Source organism: Dama dama, chromosome 13 (genome assembly GCF_033118175.1).
Source record: "Dama dama isolate Ldn47 chromosome 13, ASM3311817v1, whole genome shotgun sequence".
In the NCBI taxonomy this organism is placed as follows: domain Eukaryota; kingdom Metazoa; phylum Chordata; class Mammalia; order Artiodactyla; family Cervidae; genus Dama; species Dama dama.
Genome location: NC_083693.1, coordinates 52835920 through 52861066, shown reverse-complemented (window position 1 = coordinate 52861066; position 25147 = coordinate 52835920). Strand labels below are relative to the sequence as shown.

General features: G+C 40.6%; 2 protein-coding genes and 2 non-coding genes across 4 annotated transcripts in view; 2 read left to right on the top strand and 2 right to left on the bottom strand.

Annotated features, from left to right (window-relative positions):
* LOC133068097 (uncharacterized) overlaps window positions 1–25147 on the top strand; it is a 125896-nt gene that overhangs the window by 24414 nt on the left and 76335 nt on the right. The gene's annotated exons all lie outside the window — the stretch shown is intronic.
* On the top strand, window positions 470–18910 carry SPTSSA (serine palmitoyltransferase small subunit A). The gene is made up of 2 exons (XM_061159154.1): window positions 470–634; window positions 17767–18910. Exons 1-2 carry the CDS (start codon window positions 532–534, stop codon window positions 17868–17870), a joined length of 207 nt encoding a protein of 68 aa, XP_061015137.1. The 5' UTR covers window positions 470–531; the 3' UTR covers window positions 17871–18910.
* Window positions 13564–13695, bottom strand: LOC133068678 (small nucleolar RNA SNORA72). The gene has a single exon (XR_009695640.1). It is a non-coding gene; the product is annotated as a small nucleolar RNA SNORA72 (small nucleolar RNA).
* On the bottom strand, window positions 24699–24770 carry TRNAE-UUC (transfer RNA glutamic acid (anticodon UUC)). The gene has a single exon. It is a non-coding gene; the product is annotated as a tRNA-Glu (tRNA).

The following is a 25147-nucleotide window of genomic DNA, read 5'->3' as shown; positions in this document are numbered from 1 at the left end:
CCTGTCTACCTCTCTAGATCGTAAACTGCACGAGTTAAAAACCCTAACATGTTCCTATTCAACTTGTAATGCCCGAGCCCATTAGGACGCCTAAGGCGTCACTGCTATGCCACGGTATTTCTGCGACCGGCGTTTCTGGGCCCTCGTGGGGGCGCCCGCCCCCGCGCTCGAGCCGGCGGGCAGTACGGTCCCGCCCACCAACGGCCGGGTAGGGCGAGGCCCGGCGGGGCGCTCTCGCGGGGACAGTTCCCCGGCTCGCGTGGGCGCGGCCCCTGGAGGGGGAAGCGCGGAAGGCCAGGAGCGGCGCGAGGCCGGGCCTGGCCAATGAGCGCGGCCGGGCGGGGCTCGCCGCTGGCGGCCCGGGAGCGCGCGGGGCTGGGCGTGCCCACGGGTGACGCTCCGGGCCTGACCGGCCAATGGGCGCGGGGTGGCGGGCGGGCGGGCCTGGCGGCCGGGGGGCTCTAGGACGCTAGCGGGAGGCCGGCCGGACAGACTGACGTTTGGCTGCAACGCGGGAGGCGCGTGGCGGGGATGGCGCTGGCGCGGGCCTGGAAGCAGATGTCCTGGTTCTACTACCAGTACCTGCTGGTCACGGCGCTCTACATGCTGGAGCCCTGGGAGCGGACTGTGTTCAGTATCCTGCCCGGGCCGCGGGCGCGGGGCCGGTCGGGGCGCGGAGGGCCGGGGCGGCATCCTTTCGGGCTCCGGGCCTGGCAGGCGGAAGGGCGGAGGGCCGGCCCCGCGGGAGCCGCGCGCCGACTAGCCTCTGCGCGGCGGACACGCGGGCCGAGGTGTGGGGGCCGCGCTGGTGGCGTTCCTTTGGTTGGGAGCGGGCCGGGAGGGCGAGAACTCTTGAGATCAGCGGTCGCGGGTGAGTCTCCGGACCCGAGATGGAGGCGCCTTTATTACTGGAGGAGATCCCCTAGGGAGACGTCTCCCGGGTGTGCCCTCGCCTGCTCTTTGGCCGCGCCAGCCGTGGGTTCGGGCTCCCGTTCCGTGGGAGGCGGGGACGGGTAGTGGAGCAGACCACTCCCGGCTTGGGCGCTTTTGACCTTTAACTGTCCCTGATTTAGCTGGCTTCGATCCTAGTGAGAATGCTAACTAGTTTATCAGCCTTCAAGTGAGGTTGTGAATTTGTGTTTATGGCATCCCAATTCAGTTTTTGAAAGCAGCTCTGTTAATTGGACCTTTTTTGATCTTGAAGATGGTTAGTTTTAAAAGTGTGTTTTACTCATTAATTTGCTGTTTGCACAGTCCGGAACAGTAGAGCCCGAAAAGGAATTTATGGTTATTTGCAGATAGTGTTTGAAACTGTGTTTTCGTAGGTAGGTAATAACTACTTGTTAATGACTAGTGAGCGTTTGCTACCAGCCAAACACCTGGGCTAAGCACTTTTCCTGTATCTTAACTCATCTTAACTTTCATAACCACAATGAATAACTCATGGTTGTGAAGAAAGGCTTCCTGAATCTATGTTGACGTTCCTTGATATTATTCTTGCAGAATAAATACTAATCATGAGATAGAACTATTTAAAAAAGAGCTTGAGGACCAATATGAGATAAATACTTTACAAAGCATGCTTGCTTCATGGAGGGCCGCTCCTCTTCAATGTGGTTTAGTTGGAGTAGCTTCAGAACAACTTTGCGAATACACTGTTGCATTGTGGTAGAGAGATAATTTTATTCCAAGCCTTAAAAGTGTTTATTTGTATTGAACTAATTTAAGATTGTACTCAAAGCTGTCTTTTGTTTCAGCACTTGAGGCATCTTAGCTGCTTTACAAGTTTTATTATTATTGGCATTTCTTTCCAAACCTGGAATTTAAGAACCAGAATGCATATTTTGGATGTAAAATCTGAATGTAAAGCATGTTCTAGTTTCCTGAACCATTTACTTGTAGCTGTAGTTTAGTTAGGATTTTTTTTTTTTTCAATTTAATTTCACTCTAAGTTCTATAGGTTGGAATGCATGAGGTCATCCTTGTAAAGTGTATAGTAAAATAGAGACCACCTCTTGACTTAGTTAAAATTACTAAAAAGTGAATTTAAACAGTGTTAAGGTAAGTTGAAATTCTTTAAGGAATTAGAAGTTAAATGTAACGCCCCACTATCAGAGTCTACACTCTTGATTTTACTCTTGAAGGCTTTTTTGGCCTATGGATAAATGCTACAGTGTCAGCGATATTAAGGCTTTTTTGTACTATGTTGCAATAGTAACAATGTCTTATAAATAGCTTCATGATGGTTTTGGGGGCCTGATGTGGAGAAATAAATTATGAAATTGTCTGTAGTACCTCTGTGGATTTTTGCCTTTGAAGCATTTGACTTCTCATTGGTTTATGTAACCACATGATTTCAACTAAAAAACAAAAAAATAATGAGATCTGCAACAATCAGAGAGAGATCTGCTGGGAACTTTTGATTTCCACCTCTTGAGGGGAAGCTTTAACATGTTTCAGAAATCCCCTTTCCCTCCTGGAAGTCATCAGTGGGAAAGGAAAAGACCAGGTTTTGTAACCAAGACCGGTTTTGTAACCAGTGAGACACTCCCTGTAGTATGTCTCACTGAGTAACACTGTAACCATGCTGTTGAGGGGAGATGGGAAATTAAAATATACTTTGTTAAAATAATTAGAAGCATACATGAAAGTTATTTTAGCCTTGTTTTTTAATAAAAAAAAAAAAACTAAATAAACTTGTATTTTGTTATCACTGGATTATATTTGCCACCTTTCTATGGCTTTTTATGTTTCCATGGCATTTTATACTTTATTTTAAGCAAAATGTGGACAGTTTTTTGGTGTATGTTTGAAATTAGATCCCCCCCTGAAAGAGAGGCCATGATTTCTTCAAAGAAAGAGTTCTTTTTGTTGTTCAGCAACACGTTACTGCACACAAATAATGCTTGACAAATATTTGTTTATATGTTGCAGAAGTACTGATTTTAAGCCATTTTTAGAGTAGCTTTGGAACTAGACTGTTTCTGATGAACAACATTCAGTTCTTATAGAGTAGTCAAACTTAAAGAAGTAGAAAAAGCTGTCAGTTGAGAGAATTTCTTTTATTTTGGATATGTTTACAAAATTTGCATTGCTGTCCCCTCATTTGTAAAATATGTACATTTGTTGAATTCTTTGTTCCACAAGTATTATATACTTTCTAATGGCAGATCCTGTGTGCCACCTGGGAAGCCCATTTTAGAGAGTAGGGATTTACCTACAAATAAAATATAAAAATATTCTAATGCCACTAGACAAATAAATAAAAATATAGATTATTAGGTTCTTATAGATGTTATGGAGATAAAAAAACAACAGAGATGAGGATAGGAACTAAGGAAGAGGTCATGTGCTTTGATTTTAGCTAGCGTGGTCAGGAAGGAGACATTTAGAAAGATTTAAGCAGGGAGAAAATCCCAGGGGATTAAGCATTCCAGGTAGCAAGAATGGTAACCATGCCCTGAAGCACCAGCATGTCTGGCGTGTTTTGTGTTTCAAGGATAGCTGTGCGATTGGGGTGGGGAAAGTGGGGTGAGTAACAGGAGAGGTCAGATCCAATCCGGTAGGGCCTCCTAGGCATGGAGTGCGCGTTCTGGAAGTGAAGGGAGGTGCTCATACCTTTTGGGTAGAGTCACTCAGATCCAGTAACAGTTTTCTCACTGACATTTTTTCTCCCTGACATTTAAATATTGGATAAAGTAGGAAAAGAAAACATAGGAATATACATTTTTTCCTTTCTTCTTGAGACTTAAAGCTCTTTTCATTCTGAGTGGAAACCATGTGCACACACACACACGCACACACACACACACACCCAGGAATGGGATTTTTGAAACTTATTTTAATTAAAATTTTTTTCAATGTACTGAGTTCTTCGGAGTTTCCAAGAATATGAACTTCAGTTTTTCCTTCGGGGAAATTAAATCCAAGTTCAGGAAAAACAAGAATTTACACATATTCTCAGATTCCCCCTGCCCCCTCACCCCATTCAGCTGAAAGAGCTGGGCAGTGAGTGCTTTGGGACCCAGGGCAGGAAGAGCGATGAGAGAAATTGCAGAGGGAGGTATCTGAGTGTTTGGCTGCATTTTTCCCATGTGGGAAGAAGGTGTGGAAGAGATGTGTTAGGATGGTGAGTGAGTGTGCCAGGCTGACTGGCTGGAACACAGATTCTTTAATGCAGAATAGGTGGGAAGTATAGTTGAAGAAGCAGGTTGAGGCTGTTTATTAATTGGACACTTCTGTGTGTATACTTTGGCCAGATGCTGGCCTAGGCGCTTTTTCTGATGTGTCAGCGAGCAAACAAGACAGAGATCTTTGTCTTTGGGAACTTATATAATAAGTGAACTATGTGGAAATTCTGTGGTGGTCCAGTGGTTAGGACTCTGCACTTGTGAAGTATATAGTATATTAGGTGGTAAGCATTATGGAAGACAAAAGTAGGTAAAGGGGATAAGAAATGTGTGGATAAGATGAAGTTACTATTTTTAAAGATGTCAGGAGAGGCTTCATTGTGAAAGCATACTTGAGAGTGAAAACATGAAAGAGGGGAGGGAGTTAGCAGGGTAGAAATCTGACAGAAGAGAGTAGCTCGCAGAAGGAATAGCAGTTGCAAAGTCCCTGAGTCCATAGCTGCCTGGCGTGGATGAAGGCCATCACTGAGGCGGGTATGGCTGGAGCAGAGTGAGCGTTGGGGAGAGTAGTAGTCGGTGAGGTCAGATTCGGAAGTCCTAGAGGTCTTTGTAAGGATTTTGGTGTTTAATTTTGGGAAAAAGGGGTGCTCTTGGAAGATCTGATAGAAGAACGATCCAATCTGAACTTTAAGAAAAATTATTTGGCTTCTCCAGATCTTAGTTACAGCATGCAGGATCTTCGATCTTTGATCTTCACTGCAGCATACGAACTCTTATTTGGGGCATGTAGGATCTTGTTCCCCAACCAGGGCTTGAACCCAGGCCTCCTGCATTGGGAGCACAGAATCTTAGCCACTGTACCCCCAGGGAAGTCTTCAATCTGACTTTATAAGTTTGAGAAGGTTTAGTTTGGTTGCAGAATTTGGAATAAATTAAGTGGCTAGAGGAAGGAAGGGTGGAAGCAAAAGTAGATGTTTTGGATTGAGGTAGGCTTTAAATGATCATGAAAAAAGCCTTACTTAAATTTTTTTTCAAATTAAAAAATTAAGAGTTGTAAAAAAATTTTTTATACAACTTTAAAGGTTGCTTTCCATTGACAGTTATTACATGTGGGGCTGTGTTCCCCACATTGTACAGTACAGCCTTGAGCCTGTCTTACACCCAATAGTTTGTACCTTTCACTCCCCCACCACTGTTTCCCTCCATTCTCCCCAGCATTTTGTTATTTATTTATTGATTTGATTGCACTGAGTCTGAGTTGTGGCATTTGAAATCTTAGTTTAATTGTAGCTTGTGGAATCTAGTTTCCTGACCAGGGATCTAACCTGGACCCTCTGACTGGGAGCATAGACTTTTAGCCACTGGACCACCAGGGAAGCCCCAGCATTACATTTTTTAAAGCTGTATGTTCTTTTCAGTGGTGACTCAGATGGTGAAGAATCTGCCTGCATTGCAGGTGACCTAGGTTCGACCCCTGGGTTGGAAAGATCCCTTGGAGAAGGAAATGGCTACTAACTTGAGTATTCTTCCCTGGAGATTTCCATGGACAGAAGAGCCTGGCAGGAACCATGGGATTGCAGAGTCAGATATGACTGAACTACTAACACTTTCACTTTCACATGTTCTTTTCAATAGTGACTAGTTTATTTTTTCTTTTTTTTTTCAATAGTGACTAGTTTATTTTCTTAGATCTTTGCTGTATCCTCAAATGTCTAAAGCTGGAACTGAGAAAGATTTTTCTTTACATCTGAATATGCTTGAATAATTAGTGTGTTTGAGAGTTTAGAAAATACACCTTCTTGAATTATAAATGAAAAATAGTTTGCACATCTTCATGGATCAAAACTCAAAAGGTGCAAAAATGTAGATGGTGAAAGTCTTCCTTCCACCCCTGCCCCAGCCACCTTGAGGCAACCATTGTCGTCAGTTGCCTGTGCATCTTCATTCTATGAACACCTGGAAAGTAATAGGTGTTGTTTTGGTGTGTGTAGTTTGGGGAAATCAAAGCTTTTATAAGCCAATAGAGATTTTTGTTTGAGGAATATATTTTGCTATGCCCTTTTGGAGGTACTAATAATGATTGATATGATTCCCTACAATTAAGTGTGTCTGTTTTTTGTATATTTTCTATATAAAGTATGTTTTGTAAATAAACACAGCACACAAAACAAAATTGACAAAAGAAAACTCCTATATATAGGCCAGTGGGTACCATTGTCTGTTGCTTTGGTAGAGCTTTCTCTGAACTAGTCAGTAAATTATTAAAACCCGAATTCACCAAGAGTCTTCTACTATAACTTGTTTTTTCTTAATGAGCTCCTTTTTTGAAGAAAATGTTTGTAAATATAGAACCATCTGACAATTTGAATAGGTTTCCAGTAAAAATCAGCATGTGATTAGGCAAAATTCTTAATATCAGAAAGTTACTTCTAGAAAAAAATTATTAGTAAGTAAGCTTAATGTTTTTTAGAAAGATTTTATCAAGGTACTTTCAAGTCAAATATGATTTCCAAATAATTATATCTCTTTATCCCTTTGGCCTAACTTTATTAAAACCAGTGTCGCTGTGCACATCTGGACTTCCTATTTCCTTCATGTCAGATTTCTGGGTCTCTTTCATGCTTGAGGGTCACACTTCTTGAAGCCAACTCCATGGGTGCACTTGTGAATGTTGGCAGTGGGTTCTCTGGCCACTGCCTCAGTGATGGCAGAATGGCCCTTCTCTATATCCTGCTTGCTGGAGGCATTTTGTGGGGCCCAGATTGGAAAGGTGTCTCATGTCCAAATTCATGTTATTACACAGATAGATGAGGCTTGGAGCTGTGCCAGAAGTTTGTAACTTGAATGAAATAAAGTACAGCATAAGTTAGTTACCATTCCTTTGTTTGCTGTCCATCCCAGAGGTTATTTTATAGCCTGGGGAAATTCTGGAAATTCTGAATTTCTGGAAGTAAAGTGGGAGAAGTGAAATTTTAAGTGGGGAGGGAGTGATGAGAAGGAGAACTAGCAGATCACAGTTCTCAGATCAGCTGGAGGAGAGAAAACAGTGGAAGCTGAAGACTTATAAACTGATTCCCCTAACTGATCCAAACCCTTTGAAAAGTTGCTCCAGGGCTCCAGTGCTTTGGTTGGAAAATCACTGCTCTCGCCTGGATATTTGGCTGGCTACATGAGAATGTTAGACTATCCCTTGTCTGTACTCCTTAGGATAATATTTCCCTTAGTGGGGAAAAAAAAAACCCTCTTTTAAGAAAGGTGGAATATAAAAGCAAAACAACAACAACAAAAAACCCAAACAAAAGACCAGAACTGTGCTATGCAAAAAGTAGTCTCCTGTACTGGGATGTCAGGGAGAGTCATGGGAAGTTGATGGTTGAGAGGACAAAGCACATGTAATCTACCGTGTTTATCAGTGTGTGATACAAATGATTTTTCAGTAGAGATGAATGTGGATCCTTTCTCTACTGCTTCATATTCTTAAAGACCTTGTGACCCCATCCCCCAATCCCAGCTCAGAGTTTGAGAGTTGTTAACATTTGTGATGCTTATGGGCAAGGATAAGATAAATTCTTTAGATTAAAAAAAAAAAAAAAACCGAAAAGCCCAATGCTCAAATTTAATGATTAAAGCTACATGTTCCAGAAGATCTACTTAATAGAGGATGTATACTTTTCACAAATTGCAGTGCTTAAAAAAAATAGCAATTATGGAATGAGAGATAGTAGTTATGATCAATAGTGATGAAAACAACTATTACTAATACAGGAATTTTGGCATCACATGATGTTGTTTACTTGCAAAGTTGTGTCTGACTCTTCGACCCCGTGGACTGTAGTCCACCAGGCTCCTCTGTCTATGGGATTTCCCAGGCAAGAATACTGGGCTGGGTTGCCATGCCCTCCTCCAGGGTATCTTCCTGACCCAGGGACTGAACCCATGTCTCCTGTGTTGGCAGACACTTTACCGCTGAGCCACCGGTGAACCCCATTACGTGTTGTATGTGTTCCTGAAAAAATTCTCAAATAAGAACTAGTTTATGGGAAAATACCATTGGCTCAGACTCCTCAAAACTGCTGCAACTTCTAATGAGAACAATGATTAGCATTTGGGCAGATAACTTGGATAGCCAGGGCAAGCAGACTGGAGGCTGCCCCAGGAGACATTAAAAATTGACGGACAGAGTTGACTGGAAATGCTGGGGTGTGACAGAGATGGTGTGGGCTGCCTTGGAGGAGGAGGTGCAGGCGGACAGGGCTGTCCTATCATTAGTGGAGAGCTTTTCCAGCCAGGAGGTGTACCGTTCTGGAGACGGAGAACTGGTGCAGATGCTAATTTTTAATTTTCTTAAAATAGAGCTATAAGGACTTGCAGCCATAAGCTGAGGGATGTTTCTTGCTGAAGATTAGTATTCTTTTCTCACTAATCTGGCTCCCCTAATTTATGAAAAAACCCCATATGAAACAAATCCTACTTATGTATGAGCTGATTGACATTTCAGAAATGTGTTATAGCAGAGCAGATTATATTTTAGAGCAAGCAGATAATTCACCCCCCGACCCCTTGACCCCAGGACTTCAGATCTTCATTAGATTAACAGAAACTCTAATTCAAAAGGGATATATCTGTACATAGCTTCATTGTCTCTGGGCACAGACCTACAAACCATTTCTAGGATTTCAGTTCAGAGTGGAACAGGATCATTGCTGGTTTAAGCAGAAGACTTTCTTTTTTTTTTTTTTTTTTTAAGCAGAAGACTTTTGTTTGTTTAGCTTTTAAAGAGTTCATCATCAAGTTGTTCTAAAATCAATTTCCATACCTAGGTATGATGAACACTACAGAAAGCTCAGAGAATGGGTTTTGCGTGCTAACATTAACCTCTGATGCTGATGCAATATTCTTCGTTGTTGTTGTTTAGTTGCTAAGTTGTGTCTGACTCTGCAATTCCGTGGACTGTAGCCTGCCAGGCTCCTCTGTCCGTGGAATTTTCCAGGCAAGAATACTGGGGTGGGTTGCCATTTCCTTCTCCAGGGGATCTTCTCCACCAATGGTTTGAACCCGGGTCTCCCGCATTGGCAGGTGGATTCTTTACCACTGAGCCACCAGGGAAGCCCATGATATCCTCTATGATGGCCCAAGAATATCAAATTGGCTGACATACCCTGGACTGTATCTTCTACGTGCTTTCATTTATGGCAACCAGAAGTATCAAAAGTGACATATTTGGGAAAAAAAAAAAAACTTAAAAAAAACCAAAAAACATTTGGTGGTGTTCTGAGGCTGCAGGATTTTAGTTCCCTGACCAGGAAGTGAAACCCTGTCCTCAGCAGTGAAAGCATGGAGTCCTAACCACTGAGCTGCCAGGGAATTCCCAAAATAAGATTTCTTAGCATTTCTTTTCAAGGTCAGGGGACAAAACCTGCAATAAGAAAATGGCAGCCCACTCCAGTATTCTGGAAAATACAGTATGTCTGGAAAATCCTGTGGACAGAGGAGCCTGGTGGGCTACAGGCCACGGGGTTGCAGAGAGTCGGACAAGACTGAGCACGTTTCTTTTCGAGGTCAGGGGACAAAACCGGCAGTAGTAAGGAAGATTCCTTTCCGTAGCATTGTTTAGCAGCTGACACCTGCTTTCCCTTAGAACTTTGCTTTTCACCAAACAGCCTGTGGTTATACTTTGTCAGATGCTTTGTTTTCTTTCAAATGGTTCCTTAAAATAAATTTATCAAAATTTTGAATATATCTAAGGATAAAAGTAGCATTTAAAGAGTTGATTTTACAAAAGGAATTTGAGTAATAGAAGATTTGGTTGACTAAGAAGATTGAAAAATGACATTTTAGCTCTGTTTTTTGATGTGACCAGGGCCATCAGAGACTGAAAACATTGAAACTGTTTAGTGAAGAGGAATAAATCATACCCACTGGAACAAAAACCTCTACCCTTTTCCAAGTGAGGAACTAACTTTGGTTTCTCCAGAATCTTGTGAACAGGTTGCTAAGGTAGGTGGTGATAGTGTGAGGTTACTGGTTAGGGCAGGAATGTTAGTTTCTGCGATCTTCTGATGTACTGTATTTTAAAGCATTTCCTTTTTTTTTTTTTTTTTTAGGTTGCTGGGAAAAGGCCTAGGGTGGCCAGTTCTTTGTATGAGCAAAACGTCTTTATTTTTCCTATCTAGCTGGTAACTTACCAGCTCGTGATTAGTTGGGGATTCCTGTTAAAGAAAACAGAACAAGACACAGATATATGATTTCACATCTATTTGCTTTTTAATCCATTGAGCCCATAAAATATTTAAGTTATGTCCAGGTTTATAAATAACCTCTAATTTTTCACTCAGCCCTTGAACAAACATTTATTGGCAGTTCCTGCACAATCTTGGCACATTATATGCTCAGTTCTTTTTTTTTTTTTTTAATTTTTATTGGAGTATGGTTACTTTACAATGTTGTGTCTCTGCTGTGTAGCAGAGTGAATCAGCTATATGCTTACTTATATCCCCTCTTTTCTTGATTTCCTTTCCATTTAGGTCACCACAGAGCATTGAGTAGAGTTCCTCGTGGCTATACAGTAGGTTTTCATTAGTTATCTATTTTATACATTATCTGCTCAGTTCTTGATGATTGACGAAGTCCTGGCGTTGTCTAACAATGCACTACAGCTAGAAGCAAAGAGCGGCTGAGTGCAGAAGGAAATGGCAACCCACTCCAGTATTCTTGCTTGGAAAAGTCCATGGACAGAGGAGCCTGGCGGGCTGCAGTCCATGGGGTTACATGGCTGAGCATGTGTGCATGAGGGTGGGGGGAGATGGGTTGATAACAATAAACTGGTAGAACTGAAAAAAAAAAAAAAAGAGCAGCTGAGGCACCCCTCTTAAGCACTTAAAAATCAGTGGTAGAGGCAGTTACATACACACAAGACAGCTAAGACTTTTTTTTTAGTTCTTGAGGTTTTTGGTTTGTTAGTGTAGATTTCACTAGCTTAGTTCTGTATTGCTTGAATCATGGAGCCCGCTTTAAAGCATGAAGCTGGTCAGTCTTGTACAGCTAACTGATGCTTGTGGAAACAGCAGTAAGGGCTTGGTAAATGGAGAGGTGGTTGTGGTCTAGTCACTCAGTCCTGTCCAACTCTCTTTCGACCCTTTGGACTTTGGCCTGCCAGGCTCCTCTGTCCATGGGATTTTCCGGGCAATGATACTGGAATGGGTTGCCATTTGCTCCTCCAGGGAATCTTGCCAGCCCAGGAATTGAACCCAAGTCTCCTGCATTGGAAGGCAGATTCTTTACCACTGAGCCAGCTGGGAAGCCCAAATGGAAAGATTACTGTATCACCTTGTATATTATATAACATGATATATAGATTATGTCACCTTCTAATATATGTGTATTATGTAGCCCTGATTACTTACATTTTCTCTCTGTGTGTGTATCTGTGTGTGTGTGTGTGTGTGTCAGTGTCTCAAATAGAAGATTACATTAGATGATTGAGAAATGGTGCCTGAATGCCCTCTCCAAGCAAGTGGAACCTGAACATGTTGAGGCAGGAAGGGATTTCATTTTATGGAGAAGAAACTTAGGTTCAGAGAGGTTGTGATGCCCTAGGATTATACTATAAATTAACAACAAGTTAATAGCAGAGTGACCTTGGGCAATTTCCAAACAAAGATCTGAGTCATAGTGTTAAGTGCCCAAGCCTTGAAACAGTAATTTCAATAAAGATTATGTTACCTTTTGTTGAAGAATAGATTTATATTAACCCTGAAAGGTAAGTTATGTATATCCTCATATTATAGATAAAGAGACTAGTAATCAGATAGTTTTTGGCACAAGCAGGGATTGGCAGAATTGCAGCTCAGACCTAGGTCTCTCCTAGTGCTGTGGTGATTCCGGTATCCATTTCTTGAACTTTACAGTGTATCAAGGACACTTTAAAATTTGAGAGGTGTGTTAAAAGAATGCAGTGGATTGAGAAATGCATTCAAGGACTCAGAGAGCAAATAATAGCTGTTGTATTCTAGGTAGTATACTTTTAGCTTTGGGAGAACATTTCTAAGGAAACAAAGGTCACATGTTCCCCAACCTTGCAGATGTCACAATGAGACCAGTGCCCAAGAGTGTCAGTAGACTGCCATGATAAATGGTGCCAAGCATAATCTCAGGGAATATTCAACTCAGTATTTTGGAGCTATTTCAACTACATGGCTGAAATTGCTTAAATTGCATTTGTAGAAAGCTATTATAAAAGGCATTTCTTCTTCGTTTTTTTTTTTTTTAATTCATTTTTATTAGTTGGAGGCTAATTTCTTTACAATATTGTAGTGGTTTTTGCCATACATTGACATGAATCAGCTATGGATTTACATGTTTTTAAATCAGTCTTAAATAGTCTCTTATTTAGTGGAGGGATAAATTAGGAATTTGGGTTTAACAGATACTACTATATATAAACTAGTTAAGCAGAGATCTACTGTATAGCACGGGGAGCTATATTCAGTACCTTGTAATAACCTATAATGGAAAATAATCTACAAAAGAATCTATCTGTATATCTGAATCACTTAGCGGTATACCTGAAACATTGTAAATCAACTGTACTTCAATTAGAAAAATATTCTCTTCTGGTTGAGCTTTAGGATAATTTTTGGAAATAATTTTGAAATTTAATTGTATAGCAAACTTACCTTTAGAGAGTTATTATCATGATTCTGAAGATACTTAGGAGAACTGGGGTCAGAATATAGAAACTTTTTTTGAGAGAAGTAGAATAAAAGTTTAATAAGTGGCTCTGGGTAAAAATTTGGGGTTATTATTATTATTTCGAGCAGCTAATAAATTGGCACTTGCCTCTTGGTTCAAGTGACTTTTGGTAATTTTGTTTATTTTGGTCAGAATTGAGGGTTATTTATTCTGTTACTAAGAGCTAAGACTTTCCATTTATTTCCTAGATCCAAATTAGATCCAATGATGCCTAACCCAAACTTTGTCAAGGAAGATCCTTCAAAATAGCTTTTAGTCTACTATGATATACAGTTACATTTTCCTTTGCAAATTTTACTTATTAAAAAAAGTTATTGACTATTCCAACATGCAAAAAACCCCGTAAAGGATAATATAATGAAAGTGTGCCCATACTACCAACTAGTTGAGGAAAAACCTTACTAATACATTTGAAGCCCTTTTACACCCCTTCTTGAAGGTCTGTCTGCTTTCTCTTCCCATTTCACCCCATTAAGTATCCACTACCTGAATTTTGCTTACATAATTGCCATTTATTCTTTTTTTTTTTACAACTCATTTAGTGGCAACTGGTAATCATCAAACTAGCAATGGTTATCTTAAAAAATTATCACACTAGCTGTGCTACCATTTCTCAAGGTTGATCAGATACCTAGAGTCACAGACAATTCCCACACAAGATAAGTCATGTAAATCAGACTTGGTTTATCACCAGCATTTATAAAACCAGACCTAGGCAAAGAACTAGGTCTGGGGACACATGCATGGTCTTAATATAGTGAATGTTTAGCCTGCCCTGATTATTACAAAATCAGAACAGCGTCTTTTTTTTTTTTTTTTTAATTTGTTTTTTAATTGAAAGATAATTACTTTACAGAATTTTGTTGTTTTCTGCCAAACATCAGCATGAATCAGCCACAGGTATACATATGTCCTCTTATTCCATATATATTCATCACAACAGCTATAGAATGTCATGAACTCTAGTGTCGAATATCTTAACCAGGCAAAAAAAATCTTTTCCAGTTTCAATAAGTTCTTGTTTCACTTAGAAAAACGTCCTGATTTTATATGCAAAGAAAAGTTTAAAGATTTGAGAATTTAGTGTTCACAAAATTGACCTTAAGTTTCAGATTCCTATCTTATGTGGAACAGTCTCTGTTAAGCTAAATTTATACATGTTCCATAACTGATATATTCTCCATACTAAATTGAAGGGTTATAGTTCCATAAAGAGTAGGTAATATAATCATTCAAATGGCTGTTTTTAGTAATTACTTCTTACTTGAATTTGAGCCAATGACCTGAATTTTATTACTATGTCATTTCATTTGTTTGGTGTAGACATTCATAAGTCTTACGTAAAAGCTGTAAAAAAGCAAAAAACATTTTGAAAATATAGATTAGAAAAAGATTTTGTGTTTCTTCACTGTAGTCACTGTAGAGTTTGTCAGTCACAGTAAATAAGTGGAGTATGTAGAAAGGCCTACAGTGAATCCAGGGTCAAATAATGTTTCTTGACCAATTCCTTTATTCATTACACATTTATTAAGCATGTGTTATGTTAGATATTGGAGATACAAAAATGATTAGACATTGTTCACATGTTCAAGGAGTTGATAATCTGGATGAGATAAATAATTCTACAGATATAAGCACTGTGACATTTAATAAAGAGTTTGACAAACATCAGGGAGTAATTCTGTCAGGACATTGGGGTAAGAATGGAAAAAGTGAGTGCTAGGGAAAGCCTCATCTAAGAGGAGATGAGTCGCTGAGAGAATGATTAGGTTTTATTTGGAGGAATAGGACTTCTCATTCATAGGACTGTATTATAGTGTAATGGGAAGAACACATTTTGGAGGGTTGGTTGATTTGGTTTGGAATTGGCTCCATTGCTTACTCTGATTTTGGGATGTTAACTTAGACTCACTGAAGGGCTTAACACAGTTGCAGGTGCACACTAGATATTCACAGAATGAAAGCTGCTATTGCTGTTATCTTTGTTGTTCAGTTGCTAAGTCATGTACAGCTCTTTGTGACCCCCATGGATTGCAGCATGCCAGACTTCCATGTCCTTCACTGTCTCCTGGGGTTTGCTCAGATTCATATCCATTGAGTCAATGATGCCATCCAACCATCTCATCCTCTGTTGCCCCCTTCTCTTCCTGCCCTCAATCTTTCCTAGCATCAAGGTCTTTTCCAGTGAGTCAGCTCTTTATCAGGTGGTCAAAGTATTGGAGCTTCAGCAAGAGTCTTTCCAATGAATATTTAGGATTGGTTTCTTTTAGGATTGGTGAGGTCTTAAACTTTGAACTGGTTGATCGGATTTGGGGGTGGGCATTGTTACAAAGAGAAGATCTTAATTGGTTCAGATCAGTCAGGGCTTGTCCCTGGAGATGGGCTCCATCAAGGAACATGACAGCTCTACTAGCCGAGGAGTGGAGTGGATATTTGGGAGAAAAGCACGTTAACCATCTTACACATCAGTGGCAGACAGGGGAAAAGAGCCAGTGAAATAGGAAAATGATGTGAGAGAAGGAAGGAGAACCCCAGAGAAGTACCTCAACCCAGAGTCGAAGGAATTTTGAAGAGGAAAGATGAAAAATGGCACAGTTCAACTAGCCATTGGGTTTGGTAGGAGGTCATCAGTGACCTGAGGGTGTCTATAGCCTGGAGGGATGGAAGGCATATGGTTGTGTCAGTGATAAACAGTAATGTGGAAACAGCAAGTACATACGCTTTTTTTAAAAAAAAAAAAAGAAATTAAGTGGTAAATACCGGGTGGTTGTTTAAGAAAGAACTGAATTAAGGGGGGGCTAAAAAGTAGGTTAAAAAAATTGTCATGGGTGGACAGTACCTACACCTGACATCTGCATCTCCACCAAGGCGGCCAGCTCCACCTCCCCCAGGGCAACCTCCTTCCTGCAAACACCCTTCCCCTTGTGAAGTTCTTCACAGGGACAGCAGCACTAACCCAGGCACCCCCAGCGGGGTCATTGGTGTCATTCCAGATGTGACACTGGCCTCCACTGCCATCTTTAGCGACTCATTTCCAAAGGCCTGTCCATCTTCTTCATAAATCCCACTTCAGGATATTCCTGTGTCCAGGTTGTCTGGGTCAACCATTCTGGGTACTGTGAGGGACACTGAAGGACTAAGAATGTCCACTGTGGCCCTCTCGTTGTCTTCCTCCTAACTCTATCACCCCACTGCTCCTCCCACCCCACCAGAAAAATGTAAATCCCCAAATAATGGTTGTTAATCATCAAGAACTTGCCTTCCCCATCCCAGGACCCACAGTTTGACCAACCTTCACTTAAAAGCTAAGACTGAATGTAGGCTGACCCCTCCCATGAAGACTGTGAGATCCCACTATAAAATCATGATTTCTTTTTTTCAGGCTGCGCTGTGTGGCATGTGGGATCTTAGTTTCCCAACCAGGGATCAAACCTTTGCCCCCTGCACTGGGAGCGTGGAGTCTTAACCACTGAACCGTCAAGGAAAGCCCCCAAATCGTTGTGATTTTAATTGCATTTCAAAAAGCAATCATCATGGGAGACTTTTCACCCATGTTTGCCAAATGAACTTAGGGTGTGAGTCAGGTTTGAGCTCCGACTCTAAAGATAGCTTCTTGTGTGGTGTTGGACAAGTCCCTCTGTTTTCTCGGTCTCTGATGAGTGGTAGTCAATAAACGTTTCACAGGAAAGCTGAAAGCTGTAAAGGTCAAGTGAGATAATACATCAAAGATTTGTCAACTAAACTGTTATACAAACATTGGTTGGTAGTAAGCACATTGTTTATTTAAACCCTATCTTTTCACAGAGGAATGTAAGGTATGATAGAACTACCGGCATGTAGAGCTGAACGTACGGAAGACAAGAGGTAGGGGGAGGGGAGGTTGAGGATATGAACGAACGAGTGACTAAAACACAGTCTTAGTTCAGAAGCAGTTACTCCCCTTAGAAATCCTTAGGTTTTACATAATTCTTGTTAACAGTGTTTCATGTGGCCCAACAGGAAGACTCCCTGTTGATTTGTGTCTATACAGTTTAAATTCCTTTTGGAATGCAGAGAAAGGACCACAGTGCAGAATGTCTGTGGTTTAGGTTATCAAAATGACTTTTGTTTGATGTTGCAAAGTTTAGTGAGAATAATATGTGTTTAATATAGCAGGTGTTACCAGTTTATGTCACTAGTATATGATTGATCTTATCTTTGACCCTAAAGTCAATATCTTAGCCACATTCTAGTCTAAATAATTCTAAAATTTTTGGATCAGACGTTCTTATTATTCACATTGGTAGACCTTTTGCAGTCATTAAATACTGTACAATTTTATTCCTATACATTTCTGTTTCTTAGGTTGAACACTTTCTCTACTTCATTTTAAGCAGCCTGATATTTTGAAATAAAACAGGGAGAATAATAGTATGCTCTATGTAAGGTATCTATGTGAAGAGAAAATGAACTTAAAAAATTTAGGATGGGAACTTCTTTGGTGGTCCAGTGGCTAAGACTCGTCACTCCCAATGCAGGGGCTCCAGGTTCAATCCCTGGTCAGGGAACTAGATTGCACATGCTGCAACTAAGACTTCTCATGCTGCTGAGTTTACATGTTACTGAGTTTACATGTCACAAGTACATGATCCCACATTCTGCAACTAAAACCTGAGTCAGCCAAATAAATAAATAAAATTGTTAAAAAAAATTTAGAATGGTGTCAGGCATGGTTCAGGTGAGCAGCTATAATTATAGTTATTGGTTCTCTATAAGTACTTGATAGGGATGAGAAAGAACTAAGTGAATGGGTACTTCCACACAAAACAGTTGCTGCAAAAATCGGGGAATTTAGTTTTAAGTAAACTGAGAAAAATCAAATGAAGTTTCCTTAACTGTGACTCAGATTCCATGCTGGTTTCCATCGTGGGGATGGCACTGTATACGGGATACGTCTTCATGCCTCAGCACATCATGGCGATACTGCACTACTTTGAAATTGTACAGTGACCAACATGTGACCAAGCCAAGAAGCTCCTTAGGGAAGACCCATCACCTGCATTTGGAAAGAGACTTCATCAGATGTCATAAGAAACTCTCCTAGATGTCAACATAACCAACCCTATGAATATAAAGACTAAAATTCATGAGTAGAACAGGAAAGCGATCCTGACTCATGTGTTGTGTTCTTTATTTTTAATTTTAAAAGAGGCTCTTGTATAGTAGTTTTTGTCTATTTTAACATTGTAGTCATTTGTACTTTGATATCAGTATTTTCTTAACCTTTGTGACTGTTTCAATATTACCCAGTGAAAGCTTTTCTTAATGTAACTTTGAGTACATTTTAATTGCCTTCTCTTTCTAAAACCTAAAGTCATTAGTTGGGCTTTACTGTTCTTGCTATCGTATGGCATACATATCTGCCTGGAAATATTTATACTCTTGACCAAAGTTTTGTAAGAAAAAAATTCAAGATTTGGGGCAAGGGGGCTGGGGAGGGAGGATATTTTATTGAGAACTATTTACAAAAGACTTACCTGTAAGTTTGAACTCAGGAGTACAGTTTTAGTTATCTGGACTCTTATCAGCTTTTTCTTTAAAACTATAAAGTGTTTCTTAATGAAGAAGGAGGTCTCGCTAAAGTTAAAATAAGGAACATTTCACCTTTTAAATATTTAATTCATGTGTGAACTCATTTCCAGAAAACTTTGATGATGGTTCTTGTGACAAATGGTGGTTAAGCATTATTATGTAAGGCTTATATGCCATAGAATTTTAAACAGAAGGTAATGAGCTTTTTCTGAGGGCCATTAGTAGCACTGTACTTCCTTAAATTTAGTTTCATGATTGTAATGGGTGCTGCAAATGCATTTGCACATTGCAATATGATGAGATGAATTGTTAAAAACTATAACAAAAAGAAATGTAAACTTGGTTAAAATCCTCTCACTCTTTGTATTGTTTTTTTTAAAAAAAGATTTTTATTCCGTAAATGTAAGATGACTACCTAATTTTTTGATGTAAACTCATTAAATTCGAAGAGAGAAAAATCAGCCGACATAGCAGTATTTTTTTCCCCTTGATCGTTAAATATTGATCTAATATTTGTATTTCTGCATTGATTGCTGTGGACCAATAAGCAGTAAGTATATTTTAACATGTCTTTCAACATAAAAGTATCGCTAATTTTAAAAATTAGACCTTTTTTTAAAGCATGCCTCCCAGAATGTTTTGCTGTATTTTTTTAGAAAAATTTAAATATTTTTGGCATCAGACTCTACAGATTAGACTTTTGAAGTGTTTTCTAGTCCAGAGGTACTAAGTAATATTTGAAAGCCTGGTATTTTTAAAGAATCAATTTGTATCATCACCATTAGATAGGGAGAGTGAAGGTAATATATAATTTGATTTTGAAGTGGTTAGATTATCTCAAGTGAAATAATGGATATGAGGATGTACGTCTGAATTTATTCAATTGGTGCTCAAATTTGGCTTCCCGCATTGACATCCTTCCTCCCCTCTTAATCACTGACAAGTAGTTCTAACATCGGGATCTCTGCTGAGTTGAAAACAAGAAAAGTCAAGAATCATTAGTTGACAGGGATATCCAGATAATCTGTCTTTGCCCTCTATTCAGAAATCTTTAATTCATCCTCACTCTGCTGAAATCCATTAAATTGCTGTTGTATTGCCAATGGTTGTTAATGAAACACTGACCTGAGAGATAGATGGAAGGTAAGCGTAGTCTTACAGAGAATTTAAAAAATAAAATTTTTTTTTTAACCTTACAGAGAATTTTGAGAAGAGTCAGAAAGAGAAATAGAAGCAGGTCCACTGAGAGGTAATTAGGGAAGCATATTCTCACCCACTGATGCAAGGGTCTGGTCCATTTGTCAGTAAATAACAAATGGGGAGATCATTTCACTTTACCGTAGTTTGTAAGAAGGTATTTATTAGATAATTCTCTATAGGTTGCTTATGTTTTTGTGTCTTCTGAACAGAGATACTGACTGTCTTTTTTTCTGGAATATTTTTCAAGGATGTTTGTATGATAGAGAAGATAAAGAAGAGATAATATCTCTGCCCAGAACAAAGGGCAGGTGTGCTTAGAGCTTTGGAAGGTGAAGGTAAAGACTGTCTCCTTATGAAGCAATGGACATCATAAACAATTTGAGTTCCCTGTGCTCAGGATTCCTCTCCTGTAATGTGACCTTCTGCACGTACAGGTGTCACCTGGTCCTCTTTGCTTTGTCCTGTGGGGACTGGAGCTTGGGAACCAAATAAGAAAGTGATACTTGGGCTATTTCTATGTGTAAAACTAAGTCTTTTGTGTCTGACCCTGGACCTCAGCCTTCTGCCAGCACCCACAAAGCTATGCCAAACTAACTTGTTAGCTTGCAGACCCTTCACAGTTCTTGACAGTTTTGGTGGTGAGAATGCGACGAAGAAGAGATGTGGTGTCTGCTAGAAGAGGAAGGACCATGGCCCCACAGGCCAGATTCAGAGATGAGACCACCCTGGTATCCAGTAGTAAATGCTCTTGCTCAAGTGTTGGGGGAGTTAGGGGAACCAGGGTCCCCTGCTATCCTACTTGTTAACTAATCCTTTGAAGTTCAGAAGCGAGAGACATGATTGTGCCAATCTGCTTACCTGGTGCCTTGGAGGCTGGTCATGTTCCTCTGGGGAGTTGGAAGAAGGAACCTCATGATAAAGGGGCAGCTCTAAAGACATTGTGTCTGTCACTGCTAAGTCAAAGGACCTCCAAATGGAAATCAGTGGTGACAACATTGATTGTTGAATTGTTGAATAACATGAGGGCATATTATTCACATTTGGGTGGTCTGGAACATTCCATGTTTATTCAGGTGAACTGAATGCAAAGCCTTGCTTGTCGGCTCAGAGCTGCTCTCTCCCTCTGTGCCCCTTCTCCCCGATCCTGGCTTCAGGTCATTAAAGGTGAGACCCAGTGCACCCTGCCTGCATACGCTGGGGAGTTTCACAGAGGGGAGAGAGTCAAACTTGATGGCTCTGTAGGATATACTTAACCCAAGTCATTATCCTACCCATTCCTGTGGGAGAAGGCGCACCAGTATTCAACTAGTGGAGTTTGGACATTTTTTGTAGTGCAGAAGGAAAATTTCTGTGACCTTGTTAGGGCCGATTCAGTATACTCTTGTGGCTTCCTATGGTGAGGATGCAATTGGTGTCAGTGTCTGTGTTATGAATGCTTGTAAGTGCCAGAGATGATACCCATATTTGGCAAGAGAGGTATGTAGAGAAATACTAGTACCTTTGGATTTCCACAACTCTGATGACCCCTTTGAGCTACAGGTTTCTATGACTAATGATTTAGCCATTTAGAATCTGGCATAAAGAGACATCATCCATCTAAGGTGCTCTTCCCATATTTGGACTCCTGGGTCCTCTTGCTCCCTGAAAATGGCTGTCTGTTTGAAAAACAGCCAGGAACTTACTACTGGGCTGTTCTCAGAACTGACTCACAAGTAAAGCACAGGGTAGCCCCAGCTCCTGCATCTTTCATGCAAAACATTGGTCAACACCTCTGGATTTCGTCCATTCCCATAGTCTGCTCAGTCTCTAGGGGCTGAACAAATGCCACCTTCCTGGTGGGATGGACTGACAAGACAGTTTGGACTGTTGGCCCTCAGGCAATCCCTCCAAAGTTAAGGACTAGATTCAGTTATTTAAACTGAATGGGGAACCCTAGCTGAGCTATACTAGCTTGCCAGAAGTCCCCATTGGAGGAACTGTCAACCTATGCTCTTTGAATGATGGAGGTCTCACTTGAGGCCAACAGTTGTAACAACATTTTCTTTCCAGGGATACCTCACTTGATTTCTGGACTTTATTTCTTTTCTGGAAGCAAGAAGTTAACTTGTGTCCTGAAAAACACCCTTCAGGGCAATCATGAGAGACCTGCCTGCAAGTGTTTAGAAACACTAACAGATCATGTGACCCTCAGATGACTGCAGAGATCTCTCTAACAGGGTTCTCCAGAAAGGTAACCGATTTATTATTCACGCATATGTTATGGGCAGTGATCTCTGTACCAGGAGTCATCTGATTAGAAAAGGTTGTGCAAAATTTCATGATTTTAGTTGAAGCGATCCATGACAGTGCATTGGCTCTGGAGGGATTTCAGGCTGGTCTAAGCTCATTAAGCAAGGTTGTTATGGATGAGAATTGCCCTAGACTTCCTTCTTAAGGGCCAAGATGGATTTTGTGCAATCTCAAGTACATTTGGCTATGCCTGGATTAATGCCTTGGGCTGAGTGGAAAGGTCTTTATAGAAACATGCCTTTCTAAAATAGACCTTGATAGTTTTGGGGATTTGTTAAGCTGGTGCATTCTCAGACCCTGGGGGCCATGGTTGAGATTGCTATAGGATGGCCACTTCCTGTCAGAATCCTATTTAACAGTTCAGTTCAGTTTAGTTGCTCAGTCGTGTCTGATTGTTTGTGGCCCCATGGACTGCAGCGCACCAGGCTTCCCTGTCCATCACCAACTCCTGGAGCTTACTCAAACTCATGTCCATTGAGTTGGTGATGCCATCCAATCATCTCATCCTCTGTCGTACCCTTCTCTCCCACCTTCAATCTTTCCCAGCATCAGGGTCTTTTCAAATGAGTCAGTTCTTCACATCAGGTGCCCAAAGTATTGGAGTTTCAGCTTCAGCTTCAGGCCTTCCAATGAATATTCAGGACTGGTTTCCTTTAGGATAGACTGGTTGAATCTCCTTGCAGTTCAAGAGACTCTCAGGAGTCTTCTCCAACACCACAGTTCAAAGGCATCAATTCTTTGGCGCTCAGCTTTCTTTATAGTCCAACTTTCACATCCATACATGACTACTGGAAAAACCATAGCTTTGACTAGATGGACCTTTGTTGGCAAAGTAATGTCTCTGCTTTTTAATATGCTATCTAGGTTGGTCATAGCTTTTCTTCCAAGGAGCAAGTGTCTTTTAATTTCATGGCTGCAGTCACTATCTGCAGTGATTTTGGAGTCCAAGAAAACAGTCTCTGACTGTTTCCATTGTTTCCCCATCTATTTGCCGTGAAGTGATGGGACTGGATGCCATGATCTTAGTTTCTGAATGTTGAGTTTTAAGCCAACTTTTTCACTCTCCTCTAGTAGCTCTTTGGTTCTTCTTTGCTTTCTGCCATAAGGGTGGTGTCATCTGTGTATCTGAGGTTATTGATATTTCTCCCTGCAATCTTGATTACAGCTTGTGCTTCATCTAGCCCAGTGTTTTGCATGATGTATGCTGCATATAAGCTAAATAAGTAGGGTGACAATATACAGTCTTGATGTACTCCTTTCCCAATTTGGAACCAGTCTGTTGTTCCATGTCCGGTTCTAACTGTTGCTTCTTGACCTGCATACAGATTTCTCAGGAGGCAGGTCAGGTGGTCTGATATTTCCCATCTCTTTAAGAATTTTCCATAGTTTGTTGTGATCCACACAGTCAAACGCTTTGGCATAGTCAGTAAAGCAGAAGTAGAAACTAAATGTGCCAGAGAAGTTGATTTGGTTCTTGCCTCTGTTGATTAGATTGGCGTGACTATTGGAGCAACGTAATTATGTATAGAAACTAATGTATGTGTGGAATGGATACTGTTGGGATATAGTTCTCTGTGGGCCTCTCACATTTCTGCATGTTTTGTGAACAGTAGTTCTGACTGGTTTTGTTCTGGACCATCTTTACAAGGATATTTGTTAAAGGAAAGGCCTTGGAAGATGTAGTGTCTCCTTTTAGGGTAAATTGTAGGCTTGCTTAGAGCCTTGGATGGTAACAGTGTTCACCTCTGGAGCAGAGAGTGGAGACATGCTTGCCGTCCAGTATAAAAAGATTTGGGTTCTCGAAGCTTGGGGGTTCTCTCTGTAATGAAACCTGTTGTCTTTATACATGATGTATATATGATGTCACCTGGGCTCTCTTTGTGTCTGTCTTAGAATTAGAGCTTGTTTTCTTTCAACAAGAAAATGCTATCCTTCAGCTACTGCTATTGCTGAGGGCAATAAAGACCAAGCAGAATGAAATCTCCGTTTCTTTAAACTTCTTTACTGCATTGACCTTGAGTAATGAAATAGTACCATGGTTTAATTAAAGCATAGTATTTTTTTTTTGGTATTTGTTTTCTTGATTTGTCAGCTTTCAGTCTTTGGAATATATACAAAATCTCAATCTTGTTTTTATTTTATTTTATTTTGTTGTTACATGGAAAGTCTAGTTTCTGTGATTCTTTATTTTTTTATTTTTTTCTATGATTCTTAAATATTCATTTGCCAAGGTTTTTATTTTTTTATTATTATTATTATTTTTTTTGCCAAGGTTTTTAAAAGCATATGTCAAATGTACTTATACAAACATTTTTACAGTACAAAGTTGAACTCTTTACTAAGCCTGGTTGGTTAAGCTATTCATGGGAATTGTCTGCTTCATGCCCTCCTCAATGAAAGAAGGCTAGTTTAGTAGCCTAGGTGAGAAAAAGAGGGTAACTTGGACCAAGGTGGTGGCACTGAGGTAGAAACAGGATATGGTGACTAATTAGGTACAGAGGGGGAGGGGAGAGTCCAGGTTTCTGTCTTGAGTAACTTGGTAAGTGGTAACATTCACTAACATTTGGGGGAAATGATCAGATATAAGGGCGATCATGCAGGAGTTAGTGAGTTGTAGACGATAAAGGATTTCGTAAGCCATTTTCAGGAGTATTGACTTAATCCCTAGAGCAGTGAGAGTCACTGGAGAGTTTTAAATGAGGGAGATATCAGATTTGCTGTTTTTTTGGCCATGCAGCATGGCTTGTGGGATGTTGGTTCCCTAACCAGGGATTGAACCTGGAACCTCCACAGTGAAAGCATGGAGTCAAACCACTGGACCATCAGGAAATTCTCCAGATTTGCGTTTTAGAAAGGTCATTCTGGTTACAACATTAAACATGGATTGGAGGGTGTATTGCTGATCTTGCTCACAGCGCCAACTGTCTCGCTGTTCACATTGTCTGCCCTGTTCGCTGAACCCAGGGTAGGCAAGGCGCGAGCTAAGAGGCTGGAAGAAGACTCGAAGAGCCCTAGGAACTGCAGACATGTTTATCCTCTCCTGGCTGCCACGGCAGCCACAACACAGCCTCCCTCCTGGCTGATGCAGCAGCCATAACATAGCCATAATGGAACCATAACATAACCTCATATAACACAATCGTGATGTTGTGCCAGTCTGGCCCAAATGCAGCAGCAGCAGCAGCCGGGGCTTTCAGGGTGAAGCT

Coding starts and splice junctions, on each gene's coding strand:
- SPTSSA (XM_061159154.1), top strand. CDS start 532: ATGGCGCTGGCGCGGGCCTGGAAGCAGATGTCCTGGTTCTACTACCAG. Junction 635..17,766: donor CTGGGAGCGGACTGTGTTCA/GTATCCTGCCCG, acceptor ACTGTGACTCAG/ATTCCATGCTGGTTTCCATC.